At 28.3% G+C, this 25,980-nt stretch overlaps 6 protein-coding genes across 17 annotated transcripts; 3 read left to right on the top strand and 3 right to left on the bottom strand.

Moving 5' to 3' along the window:
• The first annotated feature begins 14 nt into the window (after nt 1–14).
• On the top strand, nt 15–4,271 carry LOC127061983 (mediator of RNA polymerase II transcription subunit 28-like). The gene is made up of 4 exons (XM_050989520.1): nt 15–588; nt 769–1,120; nt 1,180–1,364; nt 3,319–4,271. Exons 1-4 carry the CDS (start codon nt 529–531, stop codon nt 3,538–3,540), a joined length of 819 nt encoding a protein of 272 aa, XP_050845477.1. The 5' UTR covers nt 15–528; the 3' UTR covers nt 3,541–4,271.
• LOC127061981 (E3 ubiquitin-protein ligase COP1-like) lies at nt 4,045–11,704 on the bottom strand. 3 transcript variants are annotated; one of them, XM_050989518.1, is made up of 8 exons: nt 11,544–11,704; nt 11,076–11,188; nt 6,541–6,704; nt 6,191–6,365; nt 5,788–6,112; nt 5,462–5,730; nt 5,208–5,386; nt 4,045–5,112 (listed from the first exon to the last, which is right to left on the bottom strand). In XM_050989518.1, the coding sequence occupies exons 1-8, from the start codon at nt 11,625–11,627 to the stop codon at nt 4,877–4,879; spliced, it is 1,545 nt and encodes a 514-aa protein (XP_050845475.1). In that variant the 5' UTR covers nt 11,628–11,704; the 3' UTR covers nt 4,045–4,876. The 3 variants fall into 3 exon arrangements, with proteins under 3 accessions (XP_050845475.1, XP_050845474.1, XP_050845476.1); XM_050989517.1 differs by lacking the exons at nt 4,045–5,112; nt 5,208–5,386; nt 5,462–5,730; ... (1 more) ...; nt 6,191–6,365; nt 6,541–6,704 and adding an exon at nt 6,821–10,485 and having other exon boundaries at nt 11,544–11,579; XM_050989519.1 differs by lacking the exons at nt 4,045–5,112; nt 5,208–5,386; nt 5,462–5,730; ... (2 more) ...; nt 6,541–6,704; nt 11,544–11,704 and adding an exon at nt 6,821–9,853.
• A 449-nt stretch (nt 11,705–12,153) lies between these two features.
• Nucleotides 12,154–14,268, bottom strand: LOC127072586 (pre-mRNA-splicing factor Slu7). Its single transcript, XM_051013099.1, has 4 exons — nt 13,963–14,268; nt 13,605–13,876; nt 12,857–13,180; nt 12,154–12,717 (listed from the first exon to the last, which is right to left on the bottom strand). The coding sequence occupies exons 1-4, from the start codon at nt 14,188–14,190 to the stop codon at nt 12,414–12,416; spliced, it is 1,128 nt and encodes a 375-aa protein (XP_050869056.1). The 5' UTR covers nt 14,191–14,268; the 3' UTR covers nt 12,154–12,413.
• A 1,350-nt stretch (nt 14,269–15,618) lies between these two features.
• Nucleotides 15,619–17,991, top strand: LOC127061738 (ABC transporter F family member 4). The gene is made up of 3 exons (XM_050989040.1): nt 15,619–15,977; nt 16,958–17,197; nt 17,276–17,991. The coding sequence occupies exons 2-3, from the start codon at nt 16,976–16,978 to the stop codon at nt 17,405–17,407; spliced, it is 354 nt and encodes a 117-aa protein (XP_050844997.1). The 5' UTR covers nt 15,619–15,977; nt 16,958–16,975; the 3' UTR covers nt 17,408–17,991.
• Nucleotides 17,992–18,857: 866 nt separating this feature from the next.
• Nucleotides 18,858–20,964, bottom strand: LOC127061736 (uncharacterized). Of its 10 annotated transcripts, XM_050989032.1 has the most exons (5): nt 20,624–20,661; nt 20,528–20,557; nt 19,976–20,315; nt 19,141–19,284; nt 18,858–19,071 (listed from the first exon to the last, which is right to left on the bottom strand). In XM_050989032.1, exons 1-5 carry the CDS (start codon nt 20,644–20,646, stop codon nt 19,015–19,017), a joined length of 594 nt encoding a protein of 197 aa, XP_050844989.1. In that variant the 5' UTR covers nt 20,647–20,661; the 3' UTR covers nt 18,858–19,014. The 10 variants fall into 10 exon arrangements, with proteins under 10 accessions (XP_050844989.1, XP_050844993.1, XP_050844995.1 ...); XM_050989036.1 differs by lacking the exons at nt 20,528–20,557; nt 20,624–20,661 and adding an exon at nt 20,907–20,964 and having other exon boundaries at nt 19,976–20,361; XM_050989038.1 differs by lacking the exons at nt 20,528–20,557; nt 20,624–20,661 and adding an exon at nt 20,943–20,957 and having other exon boundaries at nt 19,976–20,361.
• A 267-nt stretch (nt 20,965–21,231) lies between these two features.
• Nucleotides 21,232–25,943, top strand: LOC127061728 (DNA-directed RNA polymerase II subunit RPB2). The gene is made up of 10 exons (XM_050989013.1): nt 21,232–21,417; nt 21,554–21,955; nt 22,036–22,190; nt 22,268–22,426; nt 22,508–23,727; nt 23,805–24,027; nt 24,104–24,565; nt 24,638–24,980; nt 25,077–25,335; nt 25,442–25,943. The coding sequence occupies exons 1-10, from the start codon at nt 21,399–21,401 to the stop codon at nt 25,725–25,727; spliced, it is 3,528 nt and encodes a 1,175-aa protein (XP_050844970.1). The 5' UTR covers nt 21,232–21,398; the 3' UTR covers nt 25,728–25,943.
• The last annotated feature ends 37 nt before the right edge of the window (nt 25,944–25,980 follow it).

Here is a 25,980-nt window from a genome sequence, read left to right as displayed (position 1 = left end):
TCACTGAAGTTGAAACTGCGAAATGAATCTGCTCAGTCTCCACTTTTTCTTTAACCTAAGTGCCTGAGCCGGTTTAGATAACGTTACTGTAATTATGAACTTTATTAGCAATCAGGTTTGCTTACCTTATATCTATTATAAACGTATATTTTGTGCAAACTATTCTAAGTTGTACTAAATAATGATAACTTAAGTGGCATTATCATATAAGATTTCTGTGATAAAGATTTAATATTTTATTGAATCTCTAATTTTTGGTCTTTTTTAATATACAAAATGAAGTATATATTATTTAATTAGACGATTTTAATTCGTTACAAAAGTTCATTGAGTCAACTTCAATATTTTGGACTTCAAACGAATTTAGCAGTTCTTGGTTATGAATTTAAAATTAGAACAACTGCACAATCAACTCCAATTTTTATATTTACCAGCTCATAAATATCATAACTGCTGGTTATTAAGAAAAAGGAGTAATACAATTTTTAAACATTATATAGAAAGTGTTATATATGAATAGCAATCAAAATGGCAACACCAACCAATGGTAATGGTAACCTAGTTGATGAGTTTGAAGAAGCATTTCAGGTAAATTTTTTGATGTTATACTAAAGGCAATTTATTTTCTATTACATATTATTATTTTATTCATATTATTGAAAATATAAATAAACTTTTATTTATACTTTTGTATATTTTGAATATTTATTTAAATTTTTGTCTTTAATTGCTTAAAGTAAAGTTTTTAATAAAACTTTTAATTTATAGCAATGTTTAAGTATATTAACAAAGGATGAAGGATCAAGCAACAGTGGAATGGGTATAAGCAGTGGCTTAACAATAGATAAAGAAGAAGCTCGTTGTGAAGTAGACCAAGTCACTTTAAGATTTACAGATTTAGCTAGACAAATGGAAGCTTTCTTTTTGCAAAAAAGATTTTTACTATCAGCATTAAAACCAGAATTGGTAGTAAAAGAGGACATCTCTGATTTAAGGCTGGAATTAGCACGCAAAGAAGATTTAATTAAGAGACATTATGATAAGATTGCAGTTTGGCAAAATTTATTATCAGATTTACAGGGATGGGCTAAATCTCCTGCGCAAGGACCTGCACCTAATGGTAAATAATATGCTTTCACATTTTATGTAGATTTATATAACAGTTTATTTGATTCGTAGGACTGCCAAATGGAACTCAAGGTGGTCAGAATCAACAAACTGGAAATGGCAGTGGAGGATCCACCATGCAGCAACAACAGCAATTATTACAACATCAGCAACAATTACAACAACAGCAACAACAACAGCAGCAATTACATCTACAGCAACATCAAATGCAACAACAGCAACTTCATCAACAACAGGTACTTAAGTAATACCGTTAAATCTAAAGTCATAAATCCTGCTTTATAGCAGGTAGTAAAAATCATAGGCATTAGAAAAATTATTCCATAACATTAGTTAATATAAAATTTACATTTGATCATCCAACAAATATAGTATACTTCTAATTATTTGGATTAATAGTGGGAAGGGGTCTGAAATAATGTATTCATATAAATGAGTACTAATTTACCTGAAAAGTTCTTAAGATTGTCAATGATAAAAATGCATCTTACAATCTCATTTGCATTATAAGATTGTACTCAATGTAGTATTTTCATTTTTACTATAATAGCATATTTATTATCTTCAATTAAGTTTTTATATCATTTCTTACAATTTAAATATAAATAGGTGCACATGTGAACAGAAATATATGTCCAGATCATGCATGTATACGTATGTGTAAAAAAGTACATATGTATAAAAAAATAGTTGTTAAGTAAATTATTTTGATTGGAATACTCATAAAAGAATTATTTTAATAAATTAGAATCTATTTTGTTTATTTTAATGTATAGACTACACAGGACAATGTATAGAATGGTCTTGATGTAGAACAAAAAATTTATATTATTGTTGTATGTAATCAGTGCCTTATACAATTCCTATTTATAGAAGTGTAATATATAATGCAAAAGATTTAAAGTGCTTTTATAATTAACTGCGATATAAAAATACAAAAATATGAACTCTATATAAAGAAAGTATCACTGTTGTAAAATGGTGCCAAACAACTAATATAAAAATATGTACAAATGTTTAGCCAAAACTAACATAATAAAACTGATAAAGGCAATAATAAAATATAAGATTATGCATAGGGTATGGCTGCTTACATTAACAGATTTAATAAGCTCTCAATTATATACCCTCAAAAATTATTGTATATAAAAATATCATTTGTAGATTTAGAAAAGAAACTCGTGCCACTCCACATATTTTGGTATAGACAAAAATATATACAAACAAACTCCTATTTTTTTACACTTTTTATCTCATGGTTAGTACATTTTCTTTGTCATTGTCGTTGTATTTATACATATACACGCGCGAATGTGCACATATATGTGATATATACACACACGTATACATATACATAACACACAAAATACACACACATGTGTGTGTGCGTGCGCGTGTATGTGTGATTTTAAATATTTTGTATATTTATAAGACCTCTGTTTATAAGAAATTATTTCTTGCATGTAAACATGTATGCATTATGCATTTGCAAAATCGAGGATTATCAAAGAAAAATTCAATGGTTATAAAGATAAGTTAAAAATCTATTAAATGGGGTAGCATAAAGTTACATGTAAAGTTCCTGCTGCAAATGCTTTAAAAAACATTATGTATGAATATATACAATTTTATATTTAGATAGTAGATGTAGTATGAAGTTGAAAAGAAAGGTTTGCATCTACCTAAATAATTGCAAACTGATATATATGTATATATATATCAGTATATTATATATTATATATATGTATATATATATACACACATATATACATATATATATATATCTTATTTATGTTGTCTTTACATGCAAGTAGAAGTTTGCAGAATAAATCTCTGTTCATGCAAAACATTGTGCTTTCTTTCATTTTCCTTGCCTAAATATTGTCATTCCTGTATAATCCTATCAGTTTGGAACTACCATAAAAACCTATTTTGATGTTTATCTACATACTTATTTGTCTGTGCATATGCATGCATGTAGAGAAATTCAGAGTAGAAAATTGAAATTAGGAATATATTAAGTATAAGAAAAATAGTCTCTTAAATGATAAAAATGTTGATCTGGTATCATTGTACCAAACTTGTATTATTTACAATTAAACCCTTTAAATAAGTTTAATACAAAATATTCAATCATAACTTATAAAATAACATCAATAAAACATTTTCATTAATTAATTGGATTTTCAGGTGCAACAAGGTACAGGTCCTCCACCAACGTCAAGTCTTCAAGGAGTCAGTGTCTCAGTTGGACAGCAGGGCATGTTCATGGCTCAGGGTGGAGTAGGAGTAACTGGTGGTAGACCTACTGGTTTTCCAGTTGGTGGTGTTGGAAGTAGTGCTCTTCAAGGCCCATTGGCTTTCCTAGAAAAGACAACGAGCAACATAGGGATGCCTGAAAGGCGGAGTTGACGCGGAAGGGGGAGGGGCCGGGGTCGGAGTCGAGGAAGAGGTCGAGGAAGAGGACGAGGTGGAGGAGGAAGTTTACCACCACCGCCGTCTCTTCTCGATCCATCGGACCCTTCGTCCTATGCTGCTGCTGCCGTAGTCGCAGCTGTTACGGCAGCGCCCCTTCCCTCACAACAGCAGCAGCCTCCACCATCGTGTACATGAGGATATTTCTAGCAATTAATTTTTATCACAAAGTTGCGTTACACCTTCCTCTTCATATCTTGTATTATTTAGAACTTCATAACAATTAAAGTGATTTTTATTAATGTAAAAATCCTTTAACACTTTTGCAGCTTGTGGTACGGGTCTAGAATATTGTGTGTTGAAGTTACTTATGTACAGATTTATAGAATTAATAATTTATAAATATCAGGGTATCAACACACACACAGTGAAGAAATAACATATTTTAACAGTACTAGTTTTATTGCTTTATTACGAATTAAAATTATCAATATACAAAGATTATTCTATGTACTTGTTCTATATTAAGTATAAAGTTTACAATGATTTATTAATTATATCCATTTGTATTGATCTTTAAAAACATAACAAATTAAAAAGAATTCAACGATGTTATTATAAAACAGAATAAATCATGAAGAGTTTCTAATTGCGTATAAAATTGACAAGTATTGTACATAACGAAAGTTATACCATAGAAATGCGATGATATATATGAATTAATATCATTTTATTTTCTTTAATTTATAATTACTATTAGCTAATAAAAGAATTTTTAAATATCGAAAATGTAAGAAGTTGTATGTATGTATGTACGTAACAGAAATAGTAAGCACATTTATTTAATTGTAATCACTATATATTGTACGTTTAATTTTACTAGTTATGTTATTATGAACAGTAGTTATTGTTTTATTATGCACACAACTATATTACATTGTCTTATTGATTTCTTACAAAATCCATTATTCAGTTGAAAAATGTACTAAAAATAGTATGTGATTTTTACTTAAAAATCTGTTTGTTACGATTTCTAAAAAAGGATACTATTTCAAATAAAAAAACTCGAACATGCAATGATGTCAAAAATCTAATTGTACTATAAATGCATTCATCTTGTAAAATGATATAAATACAATTTTCATAGGTATCCAATCATTAACAACAAGATATAAAATTGTGATTGTCAATTTTATACATGTTAATAGACCTCACTCACTTTCATTTTTAATGTACATATTATATTGGATTACTTTTATATTATATCTTTTATGTATGTATATGCACGCGTATACAATATATAGAAAAGATAATCTTGCAATTGTAATTTAAATTAGGAAGTGCAAGAAATCAATTGTAAAAACTGAATAAGGGTACGAGTAGGACGCCCTGTCATTCCTGCCGGTATATATGGTAACTCATCATTTCCAGGACCCATTACTCCTGCAATATCTAAATGCATCCATGGAACATCATTTCCTGCAAATTCACGTAAGAAAGCTGCGGCAGTACAGGATCCGCCACCTTTACATTTTGCAACATTATTAACGTCTGCTGCTTTAACTCTTTCTGAAAAGTATTAAGTAAACAAAAAATTCAGCAGAATAAAGTATTTAGTTTCTATTATAGATGCTAAATAAGTTTTTTAATATCAAATTTCTTACTTGTTACTTCATCTGTATAACATTGCCACAGCGGAAATCTCCACATTCTATCACCAGAAAACATACCAGCTTGTCTTAAAGTTTCAAAAAGTTCAGCATTATTACTAAATACACCTGTAGCTGCACCAGCTAGCGTGATTCTCATAGCTCCTGTTAATGTTGCAATATCCAAAATAAATCTATAATAAATTTATTTATTAATAATTAATATATGCAATAATACGAATGCAACTTAAGCTAAGTATTAGAATTACTTCGGCTTGAATTCATGAGCATAACAAAGAGCATCTGCGAGTATAAGTCTCCCTTCCGCGTCCGTATTGTCTACTATAATACTCTTTCCGTTCATTGCGACAACAAGATCGCCAGGTTTTGTTGCAGATCCGGATGGTAAATTTTCCGTAAGTGGAACTAAACCAATAATGTTTACTTTCAATTTCAGCTCTGCAGCTGCTTTTATAGATGCTGCTACACATGCTGCTCCACTCATATCCGCGCGCATTTCATCCATATCAGAAGAAGGCTAAAGAATATTATTTTTTAACATTTCTTCATCTTACAGCACATTTGAATAATTTACCTTTATGCTAATTCCACCAGCATCAAATGTAACACCTTTGCCAACAAACGCTATTGGAGCTTCATTACTATCAGTACCTTTATAACTAATTTCAAGAAATTTAGGTGGCTCACTACTACCACGTGATACACTTAAAAAAGAGCCCATCTTCTTTTGTTCTGCCCATTCTTTGTCATGAATCTTTACACTGATTCTTAATGTGTTTAGAGTTGACAAGACTTCATTTGCAAATATTGTAGGAGTCATTAAATTAGCTGGTGTATCAGCAAGTTTGCGTGCCCAATTTTGTGCTGAAGCCTTAATAATTCCTTTCTGCCACTCATTTCTATATATGTATAAATATTATCAATTTATATTATTATGTATATCTTTTAAATTAATTTTGTTAAGCTGATTCACTCACTGGCCTTCTTCGCCAAAAAGAGAAACTTGTGGTAATGTTTCACGTTTCTGTTTACTTTTTAATCCTTGATAATACCATGTACAAAGACCAGCTCCTTCTGCTGCTGCTTCTGCATCTCCTAATGGTTCTAGTTCTATATCTTTTATTTCAAGAGCATTTAACGCACGACAGCCAGCTAGAGAAAATAATAACTTTTATATGTATGAAATAATCTATAGATATTTAATTCATAAAAGATGCAATAAATAATATCATGAACATTAAAGAATTTAGCATTTAATAATAATGTAATAATTATTACTTAATATAGAGAGAAAATTGCTGAGCTTTATATATCACTCAAGTCATACCTGCTGCAGCTGCACGTACGCTTTCTTTTCCTTCATGAATTTCTTCTAATACATTGATACCAAGATTTGATTTTCCCAAGCCAACTACTGCAACGCCAGTATAATCCGTTTCGTCCAAACCCCAAAATACTCTAGCATGACCTTTTGGAATCTTTGGACCTGCTCTGTAGCAGTATAAGCAATTATTCACTATTAATATTTATGTATATTCTAACAATGAAATGGTCTTCTAACAAGATAAGGAGTACATATGCATTAAGTAAATTATATTACAGATGAATTGAGACACACACACAAATTTATATCTTTATTAATTACAATAAAATCTAGGCATCTTCGACATGAGTCATATGCTATATTATTTGCAATTTTAAAATACATTCTAAAAATATACTATTTTTTACATTATATACCTTAGAATATAAGTTTTTATCATTATTCTACATATAACCACATTTATAATTACGCCTTCAAAATTAAACTATATATTGATTTACAACCATATCATTTTTTCATCTACAATAAAGTATATTAATCTGCATTAAAATAAAAACATTGAAACTAGACATCACAATTGGTTGTTTATGCTTTTTGTATACCACCTTCATTTTAGACCTATTTAAGAACCTGTTCTTAATGATAGACAATATGATTTAATGACAGATTATACTTCACAGTAAATATTCATATATGTAGCTTATATATATGTTTTTATGTACATCTAGTAATACATATAATGATTCTATCAGGAGATTTCATTTGTAATATTTTAAAAATGAATCTAAGAAAAATGTTAATTTTTCATAATATATAATTTCTTGCAAAGTAAGACTAATCTCACATTTATTTTAAACAATGTATATGATAATCCAGAATTAAGTAGGAACTTAATATAGCCTAATTATTTTTATTAAAATATACTAAAAATGATATTCCTTAAAAGTTAAATCTACCACAAAGAATTTGTGCAAATCATTTTTCTTTGTCTTATGATAAAATTTGGCACAAATTATATTTTTATACTTTTATATTTATTTGCTCATAAAAATTTATATATTCTAGGTATTTAGTTTATTAATTCAATTAGGCTACTTTAGTATATTAGATAATTGATATTAATAGTATATATTTATGTACTATGCATATTGTATATTGACATCAAATGTATCAATTACTCTTTTTATGAACTACACATTAAGATTTTAAATAGAATCATTTGATAAACTTAATTTTCTAGGTACTCACTCTGTATATATGCCACATGGGCATTATGTCTCTAAGTTATATTTGTAATCATGATTCTCAGTCACAGAAAATTTATAATACTTTTGTTAGAGATACAGAAATACTTAAATCAATGCTGATTCCATAACAATTGCCAAGAAAAGTTTTTTTTAAATTAAATGTGTAAGTTACATTAACAATTTAATGTAAATAAGAAAGATATTTAAAAGTTATAACTTAGTCCACAACAAAACACATTATTACCACATTCCTAGCAACCATTTATGATTAACATTCAGTCTATATTTTCAATTATATCTAAGGGTACTATATCCAGATGTAAATATTGTAAGTAACATTACCCATATTTTCAATTTGATCATAAAATAGAAAAAAGTATTTGTGCTGTCAATATTTAAGACATACCTTTCTGAACTAGGTAGCCTTTAATAATAAAAATCTTTATAATAGGAAGCTTTCTTTCAACCTAAGTTATAATATTTAGAATAATTTTCCTGCCTCGTTGTTTATACGTGAGCATAAATTAGGTCATATCGAAAATACATCAGCACAAATTCTAAACATTTTTATTTAATCTTATTGCATAACTTCCACATTAATATACTAATTAAAATCAAACAAATTCTAATATTTTGATAATTCCTTGAGAATTTGCAGCTACTACAACATTGGACATTTGTCTCCAACAAACTGCAGAGACAAATTCATTCAAATCTTCTTCTTTTCGATCTTGAATTTCTAATATACTACGCACAGCATCAAACTTATATGAGAATAATTGTTTTGTTAGTCCTTTATAATACACATAAAGTGCATTGTTTTCTGAACCACAGGCTACATAATCACCATCTGTGGCAAGTCCCACAAAGTTTTTCTCATTAACATGTCCAATAAAAGATCTTAGGCAATGAGGATTATTAATATTCCACATTTTGAGCTGTGAATCAGTACTTGCTGATACAATCTCTTCCTTATTAATAAATTTAACATAAGATACAGCTTTACGATGTCCCTTAAAAATGCGCAAAGCTTCTTTCATATTACGTAAATCGTAATAATGAACACAATGATCAGCAGATCCAAATGCTAAGTGACACGAACTACAAGGATTAAATTTTACACAACAAACATTAGCTTTTGCTTCTAATGATGCAACAGAATGATCTGTATTCAAAGACCATAATTTAACTCTTGCATCATCTGATCCAGATGCTATAAGTCTAGTGTCAACATCATTAAAATCTACAGACCAGCATCTTTTTTCATGCTCTTGAAAGGTTTTAGTTCTATGACCTGTCGCAGCATCCCACACTGTTACAGTTCCTTCATAGTCTGATGAGGCTAACATTCCTTTATGAAAAGAATTCCATGAGACACATGAAATTTTAGAACTAGAAACCATTTCTATACTAGGATAATGAATGTCAACTGTATCATGTATTACAGCTCCATAATCAAATACTTTAATACGTTTAGTGACACCAGCTATCGCAAAGAATTCATTATCCTTATCAAATTCTATACTTGAAACAATTGTAGAATTGTTAAAAATATCAGAAGAATAATTTAATGTAGCTAATGGTCGTAATGTATTATATCTGGAAAATTTTACCAGATTTTCTCGAAAAATATCAAGGCCAGAACTTGTACTATGACTTGCATCTGTTTGACTTTGAGATTTATGTCCAAGTAATAGTTCCTTAGCACGTAAATGAAAATAACATTGTACAAAATCATCAAAATGACCATGCATTCTTTTTCTACGAATAGCCAAGGTTGAACTACTTCCATATTCAATTTGTTTTTGATTACCAGATGGATTTGCAAATGTTTCATTTCCCATTACTCTTTCATTAGGTTTTACCATATTTGAATCAATTATATCTATAAGACCAATCATTTCCCGCCTGATAGCAGATACTTGTGCTGTATCATTTTCACTTGATTTTTTCAGATCTTCTACACGTGGACATTTATTTTGCACATCTCTTAGAATATTTTCAACTTCTTCCATATCTCGTTTAATTAAAGCCATCTCTTTTTGTAACTGATTTCTTTGCTCTTCTTTCTGTTGTAACAAATGTTTTAAAAATTCATGTAGAAGTTTATTTTGTATAGCACATGTTTCAGCTTCAAGTAAATGCTTTCTTTGTGTCAATACTTCTAACATTACATTTACATCAGGCAGAGTTAAATGAGCACTTTCTACAGCAACTATATCTCTTAAACCATCACGTGAAAGTACAGATAATTCTGTCCCTACAACTCTATTTTTTCCATCTCCTACATATGAAGAGCCTAATTCTGAAAGGCCCTTGATTCTTGCTTTATATTTTGTTACTAATTCGTTTAATAAAAAATTAGGAAAGATATCCTGCTGACTTAAAGCAAGACTACATTTGGGACATCTACTATTAGCTTCTAAGGATTTCACAATGCAATGATAACAGAAGGTATGACCACAACGAGTGATATGTGCTTCATCAATCAATTCGAAACAAATTGGACATTGATAATCATTATTTCTGTCTTCGAGCGAACTGCCAATTCCAAGTAAAATATTGCTGGAATGGGTGTGACGCTTCGCATTTCTACTAGATTCCCCTATACCTCTACTGCTTCCTGCCCCACTATCACTTCCTAAATTACCATCCCCATTAGACGACATTACTCTTGCATCATCGCTCAGTCTAGTCTTTCCTGAAACAATCAAAATAATGCTATTGAGCTCTAAAAATAAAAATAATTTACTCTATATTGAAAGTTGTATTAAAAAGAATACTTTTTAAAAAATTTGTCATACAACAGAAGAAAAGAATTTTTATATCTTAAGAACACAGCTCGAGCAGCATTATAACAATTGTTTCAGGCTGGAAATATGAAGAATATATGTAAATATATTGATACTAAATATATCAAATATGTATAAGTAAAAAATCAGATGCAAGATTATATAATCTGTAGAAAATGCTTTATATTCAATGTTTTCTCATAGCAAAATACTTAATATACCTTAAAATAACCATAAACAACATATATTTTCATTTATATAAATATATATATAAAAAAAAAAACTGTGAGAAACAAATTAATGAAGCAGTTTAATATTAAAAGAAAGCATATATAATAGAATCAGATAACCATATGTATAAAAAAGGATACGTAAATTTTAAAATATATTACAAAGAAAATAAATAATTCAATAAAATAAATCAATTAAATGAATTATTATATTGAAAATAATTAACATATATATTATTAAAGATATAAAGTCCAAATTTCAAACTTACAAGCAAATATGTTTTAGTAGTTTCCCTTGAACTCGTTCATTGTACTTCGCTGCTGCAGGAGTTAGTGTAAAGCTTTCATCATCTGCCTCGTATACTCCAAGCACCAAACCTTTCTGTAGAAAAATAAAACATTAACATACATAATTATATAAATGCATAAAATCGTTTGTGTAACTAAGTTTCATAGCTAAATCAACATAATTATTTGAATTTTGATACAGAAAAAATTTTTGTGCCACTTAAATATATTTTATTTAAGAGACAAATAATGTGACAAATTACTTTTTTATTTATAATATAATTAATTTTATAACTGCGCTAATAAATAAAAACGTGCAGATAAAATAAGCATGTTCTGCTTTAACAATGTATGTTTCAATGAACTAGCACGCAAAAAACACTAGCTAGGCGATTTCTTAAAATAATTATAAAACATTTTTTGACAACAGAAATGACTTTTATAATCACCTTCATTGTTGAATAAGTTTTGAAAAACAGTAACTGCGTCTTTGTGTACCGTAGACCCTTACTCCTGATAAGAGACAACGCCATAATTTGTTCAAGAGAACATTATGAATACGCATTATATATATATATATATATATATATATATATATATATATATATATATATATATGTATGTATGTATGTATGTATGTATGTACGTATATATCTATACTATGATTCTTCTGAGATAAGTTTATCGCGTCTACGTTCGTTGCTCAGTTAATATAAATTAGAACGAGATAACACTTCCGTTTCTGATGCTTTATAGTTCTTTCTCAATTTGCTTAGTTTTTTATAAAAGAAATTTCATTTAGTAATTTTATTGTGAACCAATGAAAAATTACGAAAGATGGAAGAACTCTGTTACTCAGTCGATAATTTCAATAGGTAAAATAGATTCACAGATCTATTGTTTATCTTTGTTTTAGTGTTTTCTTAGTTATTACGTTTCTATAACTACTTTAATTATTTGTGTATAATTAAATTAATATTGGTTTGTTAAAATTGCGATTAATTATATGATACTAAATTTTTTATGTAAGTAAATATCATCTTAAGGAAAATATATATATTTCATATATTTTAAAGATATAATTTATTTGAAAATTCATATTTATATATAAAATGTATATTTACTTTATTTTACATAATAAAGAAATTCTCGCCATCAAAGTTACAGATCCATAATAATTTGCATTAATTCTATATATATTGTAAGATACATGTTGATTATATATTATTAACTATGATAATATATAAGATTTAACTTTATGTAATTATTCTAAAAAACAAGTTAATTATATTCAATTTTTTATTTATTTTATTAACTCATTACATCTTTCCATATCTAGAATATTCTTGATAATGTTCTGTCTGAGCTAATAACAGTGAAGGTGGTGGAGCCTGAAGATGTTCTTCACCACCATATCGTTTAATAATACTCTCTCGTGCCTTATCTTTCAATTCATCTCTCTTCTTATCATATTCTTGTTTTAATAATTCTAATTTTGTAGGTTCAGCAAGTAAATGTACATCAACTCCTTTCTCATGTGCTTCCCAAGCAAATAATTGAGCATTTGCATGTTGTTGTGTATCTCCTGAGAAACGTACAAAATTTCCTCCCTTATAATCCACTCTGCAAAAAAAAATAATATTTATCATGGATAAATAAATATATTATGATATATGTGATAGAAGAAAATTTATATATATATATATATATATATATATATATATATATAACATATAATAAACAGTAAAAATATAAAACATACTCTCTATCTGTGCCTGCATAAGGATTATCACGCATAGATCTAGTTTTAGGATCATAATATGCAGATTGAAGATCCAAATTACGCAGATATTTGGCTGTATCTTCTCTAATTCTTAGATTTCGAACAGTAATACGTTGTTTAGAGTCAACTTTAGTTCCAGGCATATCAACTTCATCCACATATTTGTCTTCATCTTTGTCTGAATCTTGTTCATCATTTTCTTCAGCATTGAGTTTCTCTGCACGCATTTGTCTTTTAGCTTCTTCAATTTTTTGATATTCTTCAACAATAGCTTTATGTTCAGACAAGTCATAACCAGCCCATCTAAACAAACAATTGGATTCTTTAATACATAAATAAAATACATTTTAAATTTGTAAGCACATAAATTCACACAAATGAAGTAGTTTAATTCTTCTGCTGTGGCAGAGTTGCCTAATAATGCTACTGCTATATAAGATGATTGTATCACGAGTTCATAAATTGTAATATCTGATACTTTGTTGTATTATACAAATTATTAGTTTCTTATTCGCTATATAAAATTAATATAAACCGATTTACAACTGGATATAGATCAGGAAAGCATTAGTTGGCATAAAGATATCAAGATATATTACATTGACCTAAAGTTTTTAATTCAAGCAGAGTTTTAACAAAAGATTGCAATCATCTTTAATATACAGCAAGCATTTAATTTTGAATGACTATAACAAAAAAGTTAATTATAAGATATAATATGATATACCTATCTCTTTTTCCATCATAATCAACGCATAGTTCAGGTTGTGCAAATTCATCTGGTGCAATATTTGCATTTGTAAATTTCGCTCCTATTTTACGAGGCCTCTCCATACATTCCTTCTTCTTATGTGTCATAGCACCACAATTTTCACAAGCACCTTTACGATATTTTGTTGCAATTTTAGATGTATCTACACCACGTTTGTACCATTCATCTATTCCACTAAAGTACTTTCGTTTCTCAGGTTGAGGTCTTTGATGTTTTAATGTTGGACCCTAAGAACTATTATTGTAGTAAATATATGATATCAAATAATAAAGGATGATACGATAACACGATGCAATTAAAAAATATTAAATACCTGTGCTCCAAAATACCATGGTGTTGCACTAATATATTGAGGAATATGTGGATTAATATCTTTTCCTTCTTCATCGACAGCCGCAGGTGCTGTACCTGCTTTTCTTGCTTCTTCTAATTCTTTTGCTTTTCTCCAATCTTCTCGGCTTTTTTTTCTTGGTTCATCTTCACAGGCACTTTTGTCTTTTAAGATTTTTGACACAGGTACGTTAGCAACAACGTTGGCCATATTTTCACAATAATATTCACAATTCTTACGATCAAAAGACGTAACACATGTACAAATTCGATCTTACTAAATTAACATATATCATGACTTGAAAGGCAGTTAGAGAAAATTGTTTGTAAAGCGACATCTGCCGTTAACAATTTAAACAAAAAATGTCGTAAACATTTCTAATTGGTTTGTAATTAGCTTTGATTATACAATTATTTTTTATACAACTATTTGTTAAATCAAAAAATATTATGGAGCTTAATATTAAATTAAATATTAAAATTTGGTAAATGTTATATATTTTTATACAAGCATACACAATTACTGACCGTTGTTACTTTTTTTTTGATATATTTTTTCCTCGTATACACATAAGGTAGTCAAGTAAAATATTGGACAATTACAAAATCCTACCATAATCATCTTTCAAACATATACCGACGAAAGGTATTTCTATAAAAGTGAGGTCGCTGTTGTAGAATAATCTAAAATATAAAGGTAAGACCAAGCTATAATGACAATTTATCTTTAATGGTTAAAGATTCTTTCAATGAATTAATCAGAAAACTATTCGATTTGTATTGGTTATGATCTCAACCAATTTTAGCTTATAAAAAGAACCGTTGCTGCAAAGACGCAAAAGAGCAGACATATTACACTGATATGTGTTTCAAGCTTACTATTCGTATTTATTGAAAGACTTTAATTTATGTATATGTACATTGTACATCTGTTATAAATATATGTATATATACATGTGGGTACGATAAATTGAATTAGACTTATAACAAGTATTTTTTTATACGAATTTTTATTTATACAAGTATTTTAATATTTACGAAAAAATCATGTATCGAAAGTCCGACAGATTATTTGTATAAAATAAATTTTTTATGTAAAATATTTGATTGCAGATATAACTAAATATATAAATAAATCATTTAAATATATTGCATTCGACTAATTATATAGCAGTAAAAGAAATTATCCATTCAAACCTACATATTTATATAACGTTTTATTTAATCCAAAAAGTAATTTATTATTGTCGAGTAGATACAACAGATTAATAAAAAATAGAAAAAATAATATGCAGTTATTAATAATTCAACTAAGAAATGTGAAATCAATGTGGACGCTCGCCATTGTGATATGGTTACTGTTAGGCAAAATCGTTAACCTTATACCATATTTGTTTATTCACGATCATATTTTGTATTAAATATATCTGTCATAGACTTCGGCTCTATTACTTGTAAAAAACTGATTCATTTATTTAGAGAACAACATCAAAGATCAATGTAAATTTCCACGATGTCAAATGTTAATTTTACTGTGGATTGCAATTTTTTGGCGGGAATCTGTTAGCGCGTCATATTAGAGGGGGAAAGCTTCATAGACGTATAGCGAATCGGAGCGCGATGCATCGCTTCGGTTGGATCAGTCGCATCTCGCTATTCGTGCAGGGAGTTGTATACGAGTCGCTTTCTGTAATACGTATACAAAGCATAGCCTGAAGAAGAAAACGATGCGCTATTATCAAAAAATGAAAAACTGAAAGAGAAGAGTGAAAGAAAAAGAGGGAAGGGTGAAAGAAAGGGAAAAGAGAGAGAGCGGGAACAAGAGGAAGAGAAAAAGAGAAGAGCGTAAAGAGTCAAGCTTCTTGCCGACTTAACGTGAAAGACCGTGTATCTTCAGTGCATAGCGTAGAAACGCACGGTGTCTCTCGTAACCGGCATATCACGACGCGCGCACCGGCAATCGCCTTTGTCTGTCCGCCACACTACGCAAATTCCGAGGTGAGTCCGCTTCGTTCTTATGACGTGATCATTAATGGATTATTTGCGCCGCTAAACCTACCCATTTTTGTTATACCTTGATGGAATCGAAAACGATTTTCGTCTATTTTTCGAAAATTTTCGAGCTATTACTTATGAGTATATTAAAATCACTTTTTTGCGATGCGAAAGAAAAAGACGAAGGGTGGGAGTGGGAATAAACGAGGGAGGAAAAAAGAGACAGTAGATGGATGCGAGGTTCTCGACTCTTGCGTGATGCCATGATTTGTCGGCCATGGCGTCCCCAGTAGTAAGGCGAGGCTTACTAGAATGTACTTTGATAGCAACTCTGTCGACATTCCCTACTTGCAAAAATTGTTTAAAAATCATTAAACATGTAATGCAAGACATTTTTCGTGTCAAAGATAAATTTCAAACAAGATATTGTGTCTAATAAATAGTATACATTTATTCAAAGATTTTGAAAATGGCGGGCGCGGAAATTTCAGACAAGATTTTCATACGAAAGAGATCTATATAAATCTGGAAAAATAACAATATATTACATTCTTGTTTTTTTTTAAATTCATTTTTTTAAATTATATTTTATTTTCTTTCTGTATTTTGCTACGAATTCAATTTATGATCAAACTAAAATGTTTACTAAAAATCTTCATAAATATTCTACCTTTTATAGCTGAAAAAATTTCGTTCGGAAGTGTACAAAATATCTAATTCACGATGGAAGATTGATATTTACTTATTTATTTTAAGAATTTATATTTACAATATTACATGATATTGAAAAATTAATAGTACTGTCAGACTTTTGAAAATCAATAAGTGTACTTTCTTTTTTATATAATTTCTGATCTTTTTTAAATAAGAAAAAAACAATTACTCATACAATAGTTGTATAAATACTGTGTTAAACAAGATTGAACTCAAATATAAACAGCAATATTTTTTTTTAATTAATTTGCATGATTGTGTTTATATAGTGACAAATATCGCTGAATATGTCAGACGACAATTCACCTGTTGTTGAAGAACAGAAAAAAAAACGAGGTCGGCCAGCGAAAACAGATAAGAGTATTGTTAAAGAACCAAAAAAGAGAGGAAGACCAACTTCAGAAAAATATAATGCAGTACGTGCAACAAAATCTGATAATGAGGATGATGCCCCACCAGGACCTGTTAAAAAGGGTAGAGGTCGACCGAAAGGTTCGCATAAGAAAAAAGTATGTAAACATAAATTATAACCTTTATTTTAAGTAAACAATCAAATATTTATTAAAACAATAATTTTTAATTTATAGCAAGGTCCACCAAAAGGCATAACTCCTTCAGGTCGAGGACGTGGTAGACCAAAAAAAGTGGAAGAGAAACCTGAAAGTACTGGAGAAGAAGAAGATGAACAAGAAGAGGAAGAAGAAGAGGAGGAAAATTGAACAATATGAAATCATCTGTTTTATCTAAAACATTTTTGCTAATTATTCAATCTTTGTGTTAAAATTATTTTTTATATTATGCAAATATCAAAAAGTGAGTTTAGTGAGAATGATAAATAATTTCTTAAAAAGAAAGATTTTGTATATTGAGAATTATTTGGGATATTATATATTTGCATATTTCACATTTGGGGAAGTGATCATAAATTTATAAAATATATGAAGTAATTTTAGTTCACTAAAATACTTTTTGTATTATGTATTATTCTTTAATTGCAAGAAAATTTAAGTTCTAATCGCGCCAAGTTTCCATCAAAATATCTATGTTTCATAAATTAATTTAAAATTCCTAGATGCATTTAAAAATTTTGTATTTTATAAGGTATATTATATGGTCTTACTTGCATCACTTTTCCACTACCTCCTCTACTTCTATATCTTATGCTATAATTCTATAACACAAGATGATGTACCATTATAAGAGATAGAACACAAACAAGGGAATATTAGCATTTTTGAAACAAGCATATGTGTGAATGTCAAATTTGTATTAAAGTAAATAAATTCATGAAATACTCTTATTATTTTTATCTTTAAGTCATTTTTACTTACGAGATTTATTAATGATATTTTTAATTCCCTTTCTAATTCAATATTATTGATAAAGCATTCTAGTAAAGTACTTTGTATGCAGAATAATATATATTTAAAAGTATTTGTAATTACATTGTTCTGTTAATTTATAACATTTATTTTTAAAACTTGTAATATTTTATATGTGTCATTTTCTTTATAATGTTTGGTTTTCAATTAGACTTTTATTTTATGTTTAATGAAATATGTTCTAACTCTGATTTGCAGAAGGTCCTATTGTTTATATTTAAAATATTTCTTGTGAATAATTGTAGTTATACGATTTGTTTTGCATACATGCTATTAATCTTGAAAATTATAAATTAAATAATGTAAAGAATTAGTATTTTAATTATAAACATATAATACAAAAATTTAGTAATGATTTGCATGCTTAATTATCGTTAAAATTTTGGATGTATGAAAATTGCTATATGCATATAATTTGTTAAACAAACATTAAGTTTTATAAATATTAATTTGTTATGTTACAGAAGATATATTTATGTAATAATTGTTACATCAGGAAAAATAGAAGAGTGAATTATATATATATGGTTACAATGTTATTCACAAACAGATAATAATCACAGTATATTGTTAGTGAGAGTAATTGATAATAACAATCAATAGATTTCAAAATAATATAAAGCTTTTTTAGGCAACTAAAGGCACTAGAATTAAAGACAATTTTACGTTGTATTTTTACTATGATAAAATAGATAAAAGTTTAAAATACTTTTGTACTTTAATACATTGTTTTCTATAAAAGCTGCTTTAGAAGATACAAGAAAAATGTTGTTAATTAAAAAAACTATAAATTTTATGAACTGTATTATATAATATTTTTGTATACATCTGCATTTCATTTTTTGATATCATTTAATACTGTTATATCAAGCATATTTCAATGAACTATATTCATAATACATAAAAGATAAAAGAAATTTGGTCAAACACTAACTGATATTTTGTCAATGATCACCAAAAAGTTCAGCATTATCTTCTACATCCATAGATTGATATCCTTGCTGTAAAATTAGTCTTTTTAATATTTAATGTACTTTTATATTCATTCATCGTTATATATATATACACACTCGTCTTTGATGATTATTATAACATTCATCCAATAGTTCAGTTTCCCAGTCATCTTCCTCTTCTTCTCCAGGATCAAAATTGTACATTGGCATCAGTCTATGCCTTAAGCGCTCCAACTTTCGTTTTCTTGATATAATAAATACCTTCAAAAAGATTGTAGTTTCCAAATATATATTTTATATTATTTGTGATATATTAATATCACATTGGTACATGAAAAGATTCACAATGATCATAAATATATTGTAATAATGATCATAAATATATTAATGATAAAAGTATGATATATTTTGTGACATGATTTTTTTTTATTTTATCTATTCATTTCAAAATCATTATATTAATATGCACACATATAAAAAAAAATATAATTTTTCCAATTTCTACTATATTTAATTTATGAAATAAATCATCTATATATTATGTTTTTTTTTTATAATAGAGATAATGAATAGGGATAAGTTATAAAAAATAAATACCGAGATAAGTGTGAAATATCATTTAATTCTAATATTACAAAGAATAAAAAAATAGGTATAAATAAAATACATATCATTTATATCTATTATTTGAAATATATATTCAAAAAATAAGAGAGAAATTTATTAAGAAATGTGTATGTGTGTATATGAGCATATAGAATATATGATATTTAAACATAAAATACATGCTTATTTATAACAAAATTAATACTCTACAACATATTTATTTCTACTTTTTAATATGCTTACAAAATGCAGTAAAGAATAAACTATATTCTAATGCAATCAAATAAAGAGATGGCATATGAGATAATAAAAATATATTAATAATGAATGACATTATAGTCCATACCACAGCAGATAATACAATGACGAAAACCATAACACCAAGTGGTACAAAAATATATTCTATTCCTTCTGGTGGTCCAAATTCATCAACAGAGTCTAAGGTTGTTGTAGAAACATGTACAGTACTCCTTGATATGTTAAATAATAAAGATTTATCTTCCAATGAAGTCACAGTTGTTTTAGGTAAACTCCATAATTGTTGCACATTATTACTTTCCTGTGAAAGTTCTGTTTCTGTTTCAGATGTACTGTTCAATGTAAAGTTTGTTTCAATGTTCGAAAAATCGTTTAATGATATTATTTTTAAAACCGAACTTGTGGTATTTTTTATATTCTCCATAGTACTACGAATTTATTTATGATACACATTACTATTTATTTTTAACAAAACTGTAATTAACAATAAATTAATCTTTTTTTTTATAGATCTACCAAATTGGATTATATTAAAAAATTAATATCTTTATTTATGATTTGTAATACTTTAGTTTAAAAATACTTTGTTGATGTTATTAAATATTAATAAATTGATATTGCGTACAATGAGAAAAATTACTTTAATACGTTGTTATGATCATTATCATCACTGTAACATTGTAAAAATATGTTACATATAAAAAATTTATGTAAAAAATTATTTTTTATGACATACATATGAACTTTTAAAAACTTCATAACACTAAATAAGTTTTATATTTTAGGATAGATTAATACTCAATAAGAAAGTTTAATTTCTCCGTTTATCTAATCTAAAAAAAAAAAAAATGAAGAAAACACTAATGTTGCATCATTATGATCAATGCATAATAATCTTTAACGCTTTAAAATTTATCACACAACAAAACAGTTCAAGTAGATTTAACGTAAGATTTAAGATCGTTTAATGCATTTATTAAAAATATAATTTTATATTTATATTCAAATATTATCGTCACGTTTAGCTAAATAACAAATAGATGAATAGTCATTACAAAACTTCTTTGCATGGATATACGAGACAAACTACTAGCAATTTTATAGATTTCCCTACATAGCTAAGAAATGTAATATATTAGTTCTATAGATTGCATACCACTGATTTAGGATATTTGATTGGTTAAACATCTAAAGAACTATAAATAGTCATATTGATTCAAGAAATAGATTCACACTAAATTTTAGTAATATTTTATTAGTGACATTTTTGTTCTCAGTTTTTGATCTTGTAATTTTCTACATTGATCTATTGGGCATACTGTTTAGTATAGTTTAATTTACCTTTTCTATACTACAATATATAATATATTTATGCACTTATGCGCACCATATAATTTGATTCGGTTTGGTCATTCGGTGATGTTCGTTGACGATCCGGTGTTCGTTTCTCATCGTTTTGTTATTTTTTAGTATTTTCTTCAAACTCACTGATACATTTTTTAAAAAATAACATGTACGCTCTCGAAGATGGTAAGAATTTAAAGAATGTAATCTCAATTTTTTATCAATCTTTTGTTATTTTGAACAATTATTAACTTTGAATGAATAAAAATCCAGAATTCTAACCTGTAATAAATATATATATAATTTTAAATAATATATACAGATCAGTATGATGATGAAGATGCTGAAGAAATTTCTTCAAAATTATGGCAAGAAGCTTGTTGGATTGTTATTAATGCTTATTTCGATGAAAAAGGTCTCGTACGACAACAGCTTGATAGTTTTGATGAATTCATTGAAATGTCCGTTCAGCGAATCGTCGAGGATTCTCCGCAAATTGATTTACAAGCAGAAGCTCAGCATACTTCTGGAGAAATAGAGAATCCTGTCAGACATTTATTGAAATTTGAACAAATTTATTTATCCAAACCTACACATTGGGAAAAAGATGGCGCACCGTCACCTATGATGCCAAATGAAGCCAGACTTAGAAATTTAACTTATTCAGCACCTTTATATGTTGATATCACTAAAACTATTGAAAAGGATGGTGAAGATCCTATCGGTTTGTAATTATATTTAATAATATCTTTAGATTATATTTATAACGAATATAACAGAACTAACTAGAAATGACATTTGTAGAAACACAACATCAGAAAACATTTATAGGAAAAATTCCAATTATGTTAAGGTCCAAATATTGTCTCCTTGCTGGTTTGTCTGATCGTGATTTAACAGAATTAAATGAATGTCCTTTGGATCCTGGTGGTTATTTTATCATTAATGGATCTGAAAAAGTATTTGGATATATTCCTTTTTATATTTTGATCTATTTATTATATTAACATGTTATTTCCATCTACTTTTTATTAAGGTACTTATAGCACAAGAAAAAATGGCAACAAATACAGTTTATGTGTTTAGTATGAAGGATGGTAAATATGCATATAAAGCTGAGATTAGATCTTGTTTGGAACATAGTTCACGTCCTACCTCTACATTATGGATTAACATGATGGCAAAAAGCGGTGCTGTATGTATTGTAGTAATATGATATTTTAAATGAAGTAATTATAGTGTAATTTAAAAGAATGACAATAATTATTTTTTATAGAGTATTAAAAAATCAGCAATTGGACAACGTATTATAGCTATTATACCATATATTAAGCAAGAAATTCCTATTATGATAGTTTTCCGTGCACTTGGTTTTGTAGCTGATCGTGATATTCTGGAGCATATTATTTATGACTTTGACGATCCTGAAATGATGGAGATGGTAAAGCCTTCATTAGATGAAGCCTTTGTCATACAAGAGCAAAACGTAGCTTTAAATTTTATTGGTACTCGAGGTGCTAGACCTGGAGTAACAAAAGAAAAACGTATAAAATATGCTAGAGAGATTTTACAAAAAGAAATGTTACCTCATGTAGGTATCAGTGATTTTTGTGAAACAAAAAAAGCCTACTTTCTTGGTTATATGGTACATAGATTACTATCAGCATCCTTAGGACGAAGAGAATTGGATGATCGAGATCATTACGGCAATAAGAGATTAGATTTAGCTGGTCCACTATTAGCGTTTTTATTTAGAGGTTTATTCAAAAACCTTATGAAAGAAGTACGCCTATATGCACAGAAATTTATAGATCGTGGCAAAGATTTTAATCTTGAACTTGCTATTAAAACAAAAATAATTACCGATGGTCTGAGGTATTCACTAGCTACTGGTAATTGGGGAGATCAAAAAAAAGCTCATCAAGCAAGAGCAGGAGTTTCACAAGTGTTAAATAGATTAACTTTCGCATCAACTTTATCTCATTTAAGAAGAGTAAATTCTCCTATTGGAAGGGATGGAAAACTCGCAAAACCACGTCAGTTGCATAACACACTATGGGGTATGTTATGTCCTGCAGAAACTCCTGAAGGTGCAGCTGTTGGTTTAGTTAAAAACTTAGCATTGATGGCATATATTAGCGTTGGATCTCAGCCATCTCCAATATTAGAATTTCTGGAAGAATGGTCTATGGAAAATTTAGAAGAAATAGCACCAAGTGCAATTGCTGATGCTACAAAAATATTTGTGAATGGTTGTTGGGTTGGAATCCATAGAGATCCAGATCAATTAATGGCTACTTTGCGTAAGTTAAGAAGACAAATGGACATTATTGTGTCTGAGGTATCAATGATCCGAGATATTAGAGATCGTGAGATAAGAATATATACAGATGCTGGAAGAATCAGTAGGCCTCTATTGATTGTAGAGGGACAAAACTTATTGTTAAAAAAGAGACATATTGATATGTTGAAGGAAAGAGATTATAACAATGATGGGTATACTTGGAAAAATATATTTTTTTTCTATTTTCTATTTTTTGATAAATTTTACATATTGTAATCATTTTTTGTAGGTGGCAAGAATTAGTCGGCAGTGGAGTAGTAGAATATATAGATACACTCGAAGAAGAGACCGTTATGATTGCTATGTCACCTGAAGATCTTAGGCAAGAAAAGGAATATGCTTATTGTACAACTTATACACATTGTGAAATACATCCTGCCATGATTCTAGGAGTTTGTGCTTCCATTATTCCATTTCCTGATCACAACCAAAGTCCTAGGAATACTTATCAAGTAAGTTTTATAATTTTATACGATATAGAGACTTTATTTTAGATATAAGACGTTTATCTTTTTTTATATATTATAGAGTGCTATGGGTAAGCAAGCTATGGGAGTTTATATAACAAACTTCCATGTGCGAATGGATACATTAGCCCATGTACTTTACTATCCTCATAAACCGTTGGTTACTACTAGATCTATGGAATATCTTAGATTCAGAGAGCTTCCTGCAGGAATTAACAGTATAGTTGCTATTTTATGTTATACTGGATATAATCAAGAAGATAGCGTTATTCTAAATGCTAGTGCAGTTGAGAGAGGTTTCTTTAGGTCTGTTTTCTACCGATCTTACAAAGATTCTGAATCTAAAAGAATTGGTGATCAGGAAGAACAGTTTGAAAAACCAACACGACAAACTTGTCAAGGAATGCGCAATGCGATATATGATAAATTAGATGACGATGGAATTATTGCTCCTGGTATTCGTGTATCAGGTGATGATGTTGTGATAGGCAAAACTATTACTCTTCCAGAAACAGATGATGAGGTAAATATTAGAAATTATTTAATACAAAATTATTATATTTCATCTATATTTATGTACTATAAATATCTATAGTTGGACAGTACAACCAAACGGTTTACGAAAAGGGATGCATCTACTTTCTTACGTAATAGTGAAACTGGAATTGTAGATCAAGTGATGTTAACATTGAATAGTGAGGGATACAAATTTTGTAAAATCAGAGTTCGAAGCGTACGCATACCGCAAATTGGTGATAAATTTGCTTCGCGTCATGGACAAAAAGGCACTTGTGGTATCCAATACAGACAAGAAGACATGCCATTTTCATGTGAAGGACTTACACCTGATATAATTATTAATCCTCATGCTATTCCATCTCGTATGACTATTGGTCACTTGATCGAATGTATACAAGGAAAAGTGTCAGCAAATAAAGGTATACATTATAATAAAGGATTATAAAAAAAATAAAATTTTTTTTTATAGTAACAATATTTCATATTATTTATATTTTTTTATTGGATCAATATAGGTGAAATTGGTGATGCTACTCCGTTTAACGATGCGGTCAATGTACAAAAAATTTCGACGCTTTTACAAGAATATGGATATCAACTAAGAGGCAATGAAGTAATGTATAATGGACATACTGGGCGTAAAATTAATGCTCAAGTTTTCTTAGGTCCAACTTATTATCAACGTTTAAAACACATGGTGGATGATAAAATTCATAGTAGAGCAAGAGGACCTGTACAGATATTAGTTCGACAACCGATGGAAGGTAGAGCAAGGTTAGTAAATTCAGTTATAAATTTCTATAGCATTATTTTATCAGAGAAATGTTTACCACTTCATAAAAGAAACATACATAATCACGTTGTTGTAACAACTTTATAGAGATGGTGGGTTGCGCTTTGGTGAAATGGAACGTGATTGTCAAATTTCACATGGTGCTGCTCAATTTTTGAGGGAACGTTTATTTGAGGTTTCTGATCCATACAGAATTCATATATGCAATTTTTGTGGATTAATTGCAATAGCGAACTTACGTAATAATACATTCGAATGCAAAGGTTGTAAGAACAAAACACAGATCTCACAAGTTAGATTACCATATGCAGCAAAATTACTTTTCCAAGAATTAATGGCTATGAATATTGCACCAAGATTAATGGTAGCATAAATATATTTAATGCATATATTCTTTTAAGTATTTTAGTATTATTTGTTAATATCTAGTTATGTAATTATTTCTAAGTTAAAGTTAAGTACAATAGATACATCGTTGTTATACAAAATTTTATCTAAAATTTGATATTATATTTGTGTATGAGAAAGAAAAAAATCTGTATATTGTTATCAATGTATTATGAATAAATAAAAACAAAAAATCATATAATATCTTCATTTAAAATATGAACTATTACACAAATAGT

This window comes from Vespula vulgaris, chromosome 2 (genome assembly GCF_905475345.1).
Source record: "Vespula vulgaris chromosome 2, iyVesVulg1.1, whole genome shotgun sequence".
NCBI classification, from domain to species: Eukaryota; Metazoa; Arthropoda; class Insecta; order Hymenoptera; family Vespidae; genus Vespula; species Vespula vulgaris.
Note: the sequence above shows the minus strand (reverse complement) of the source record. Positions and strands in the feature narration are given on the sequence as shown.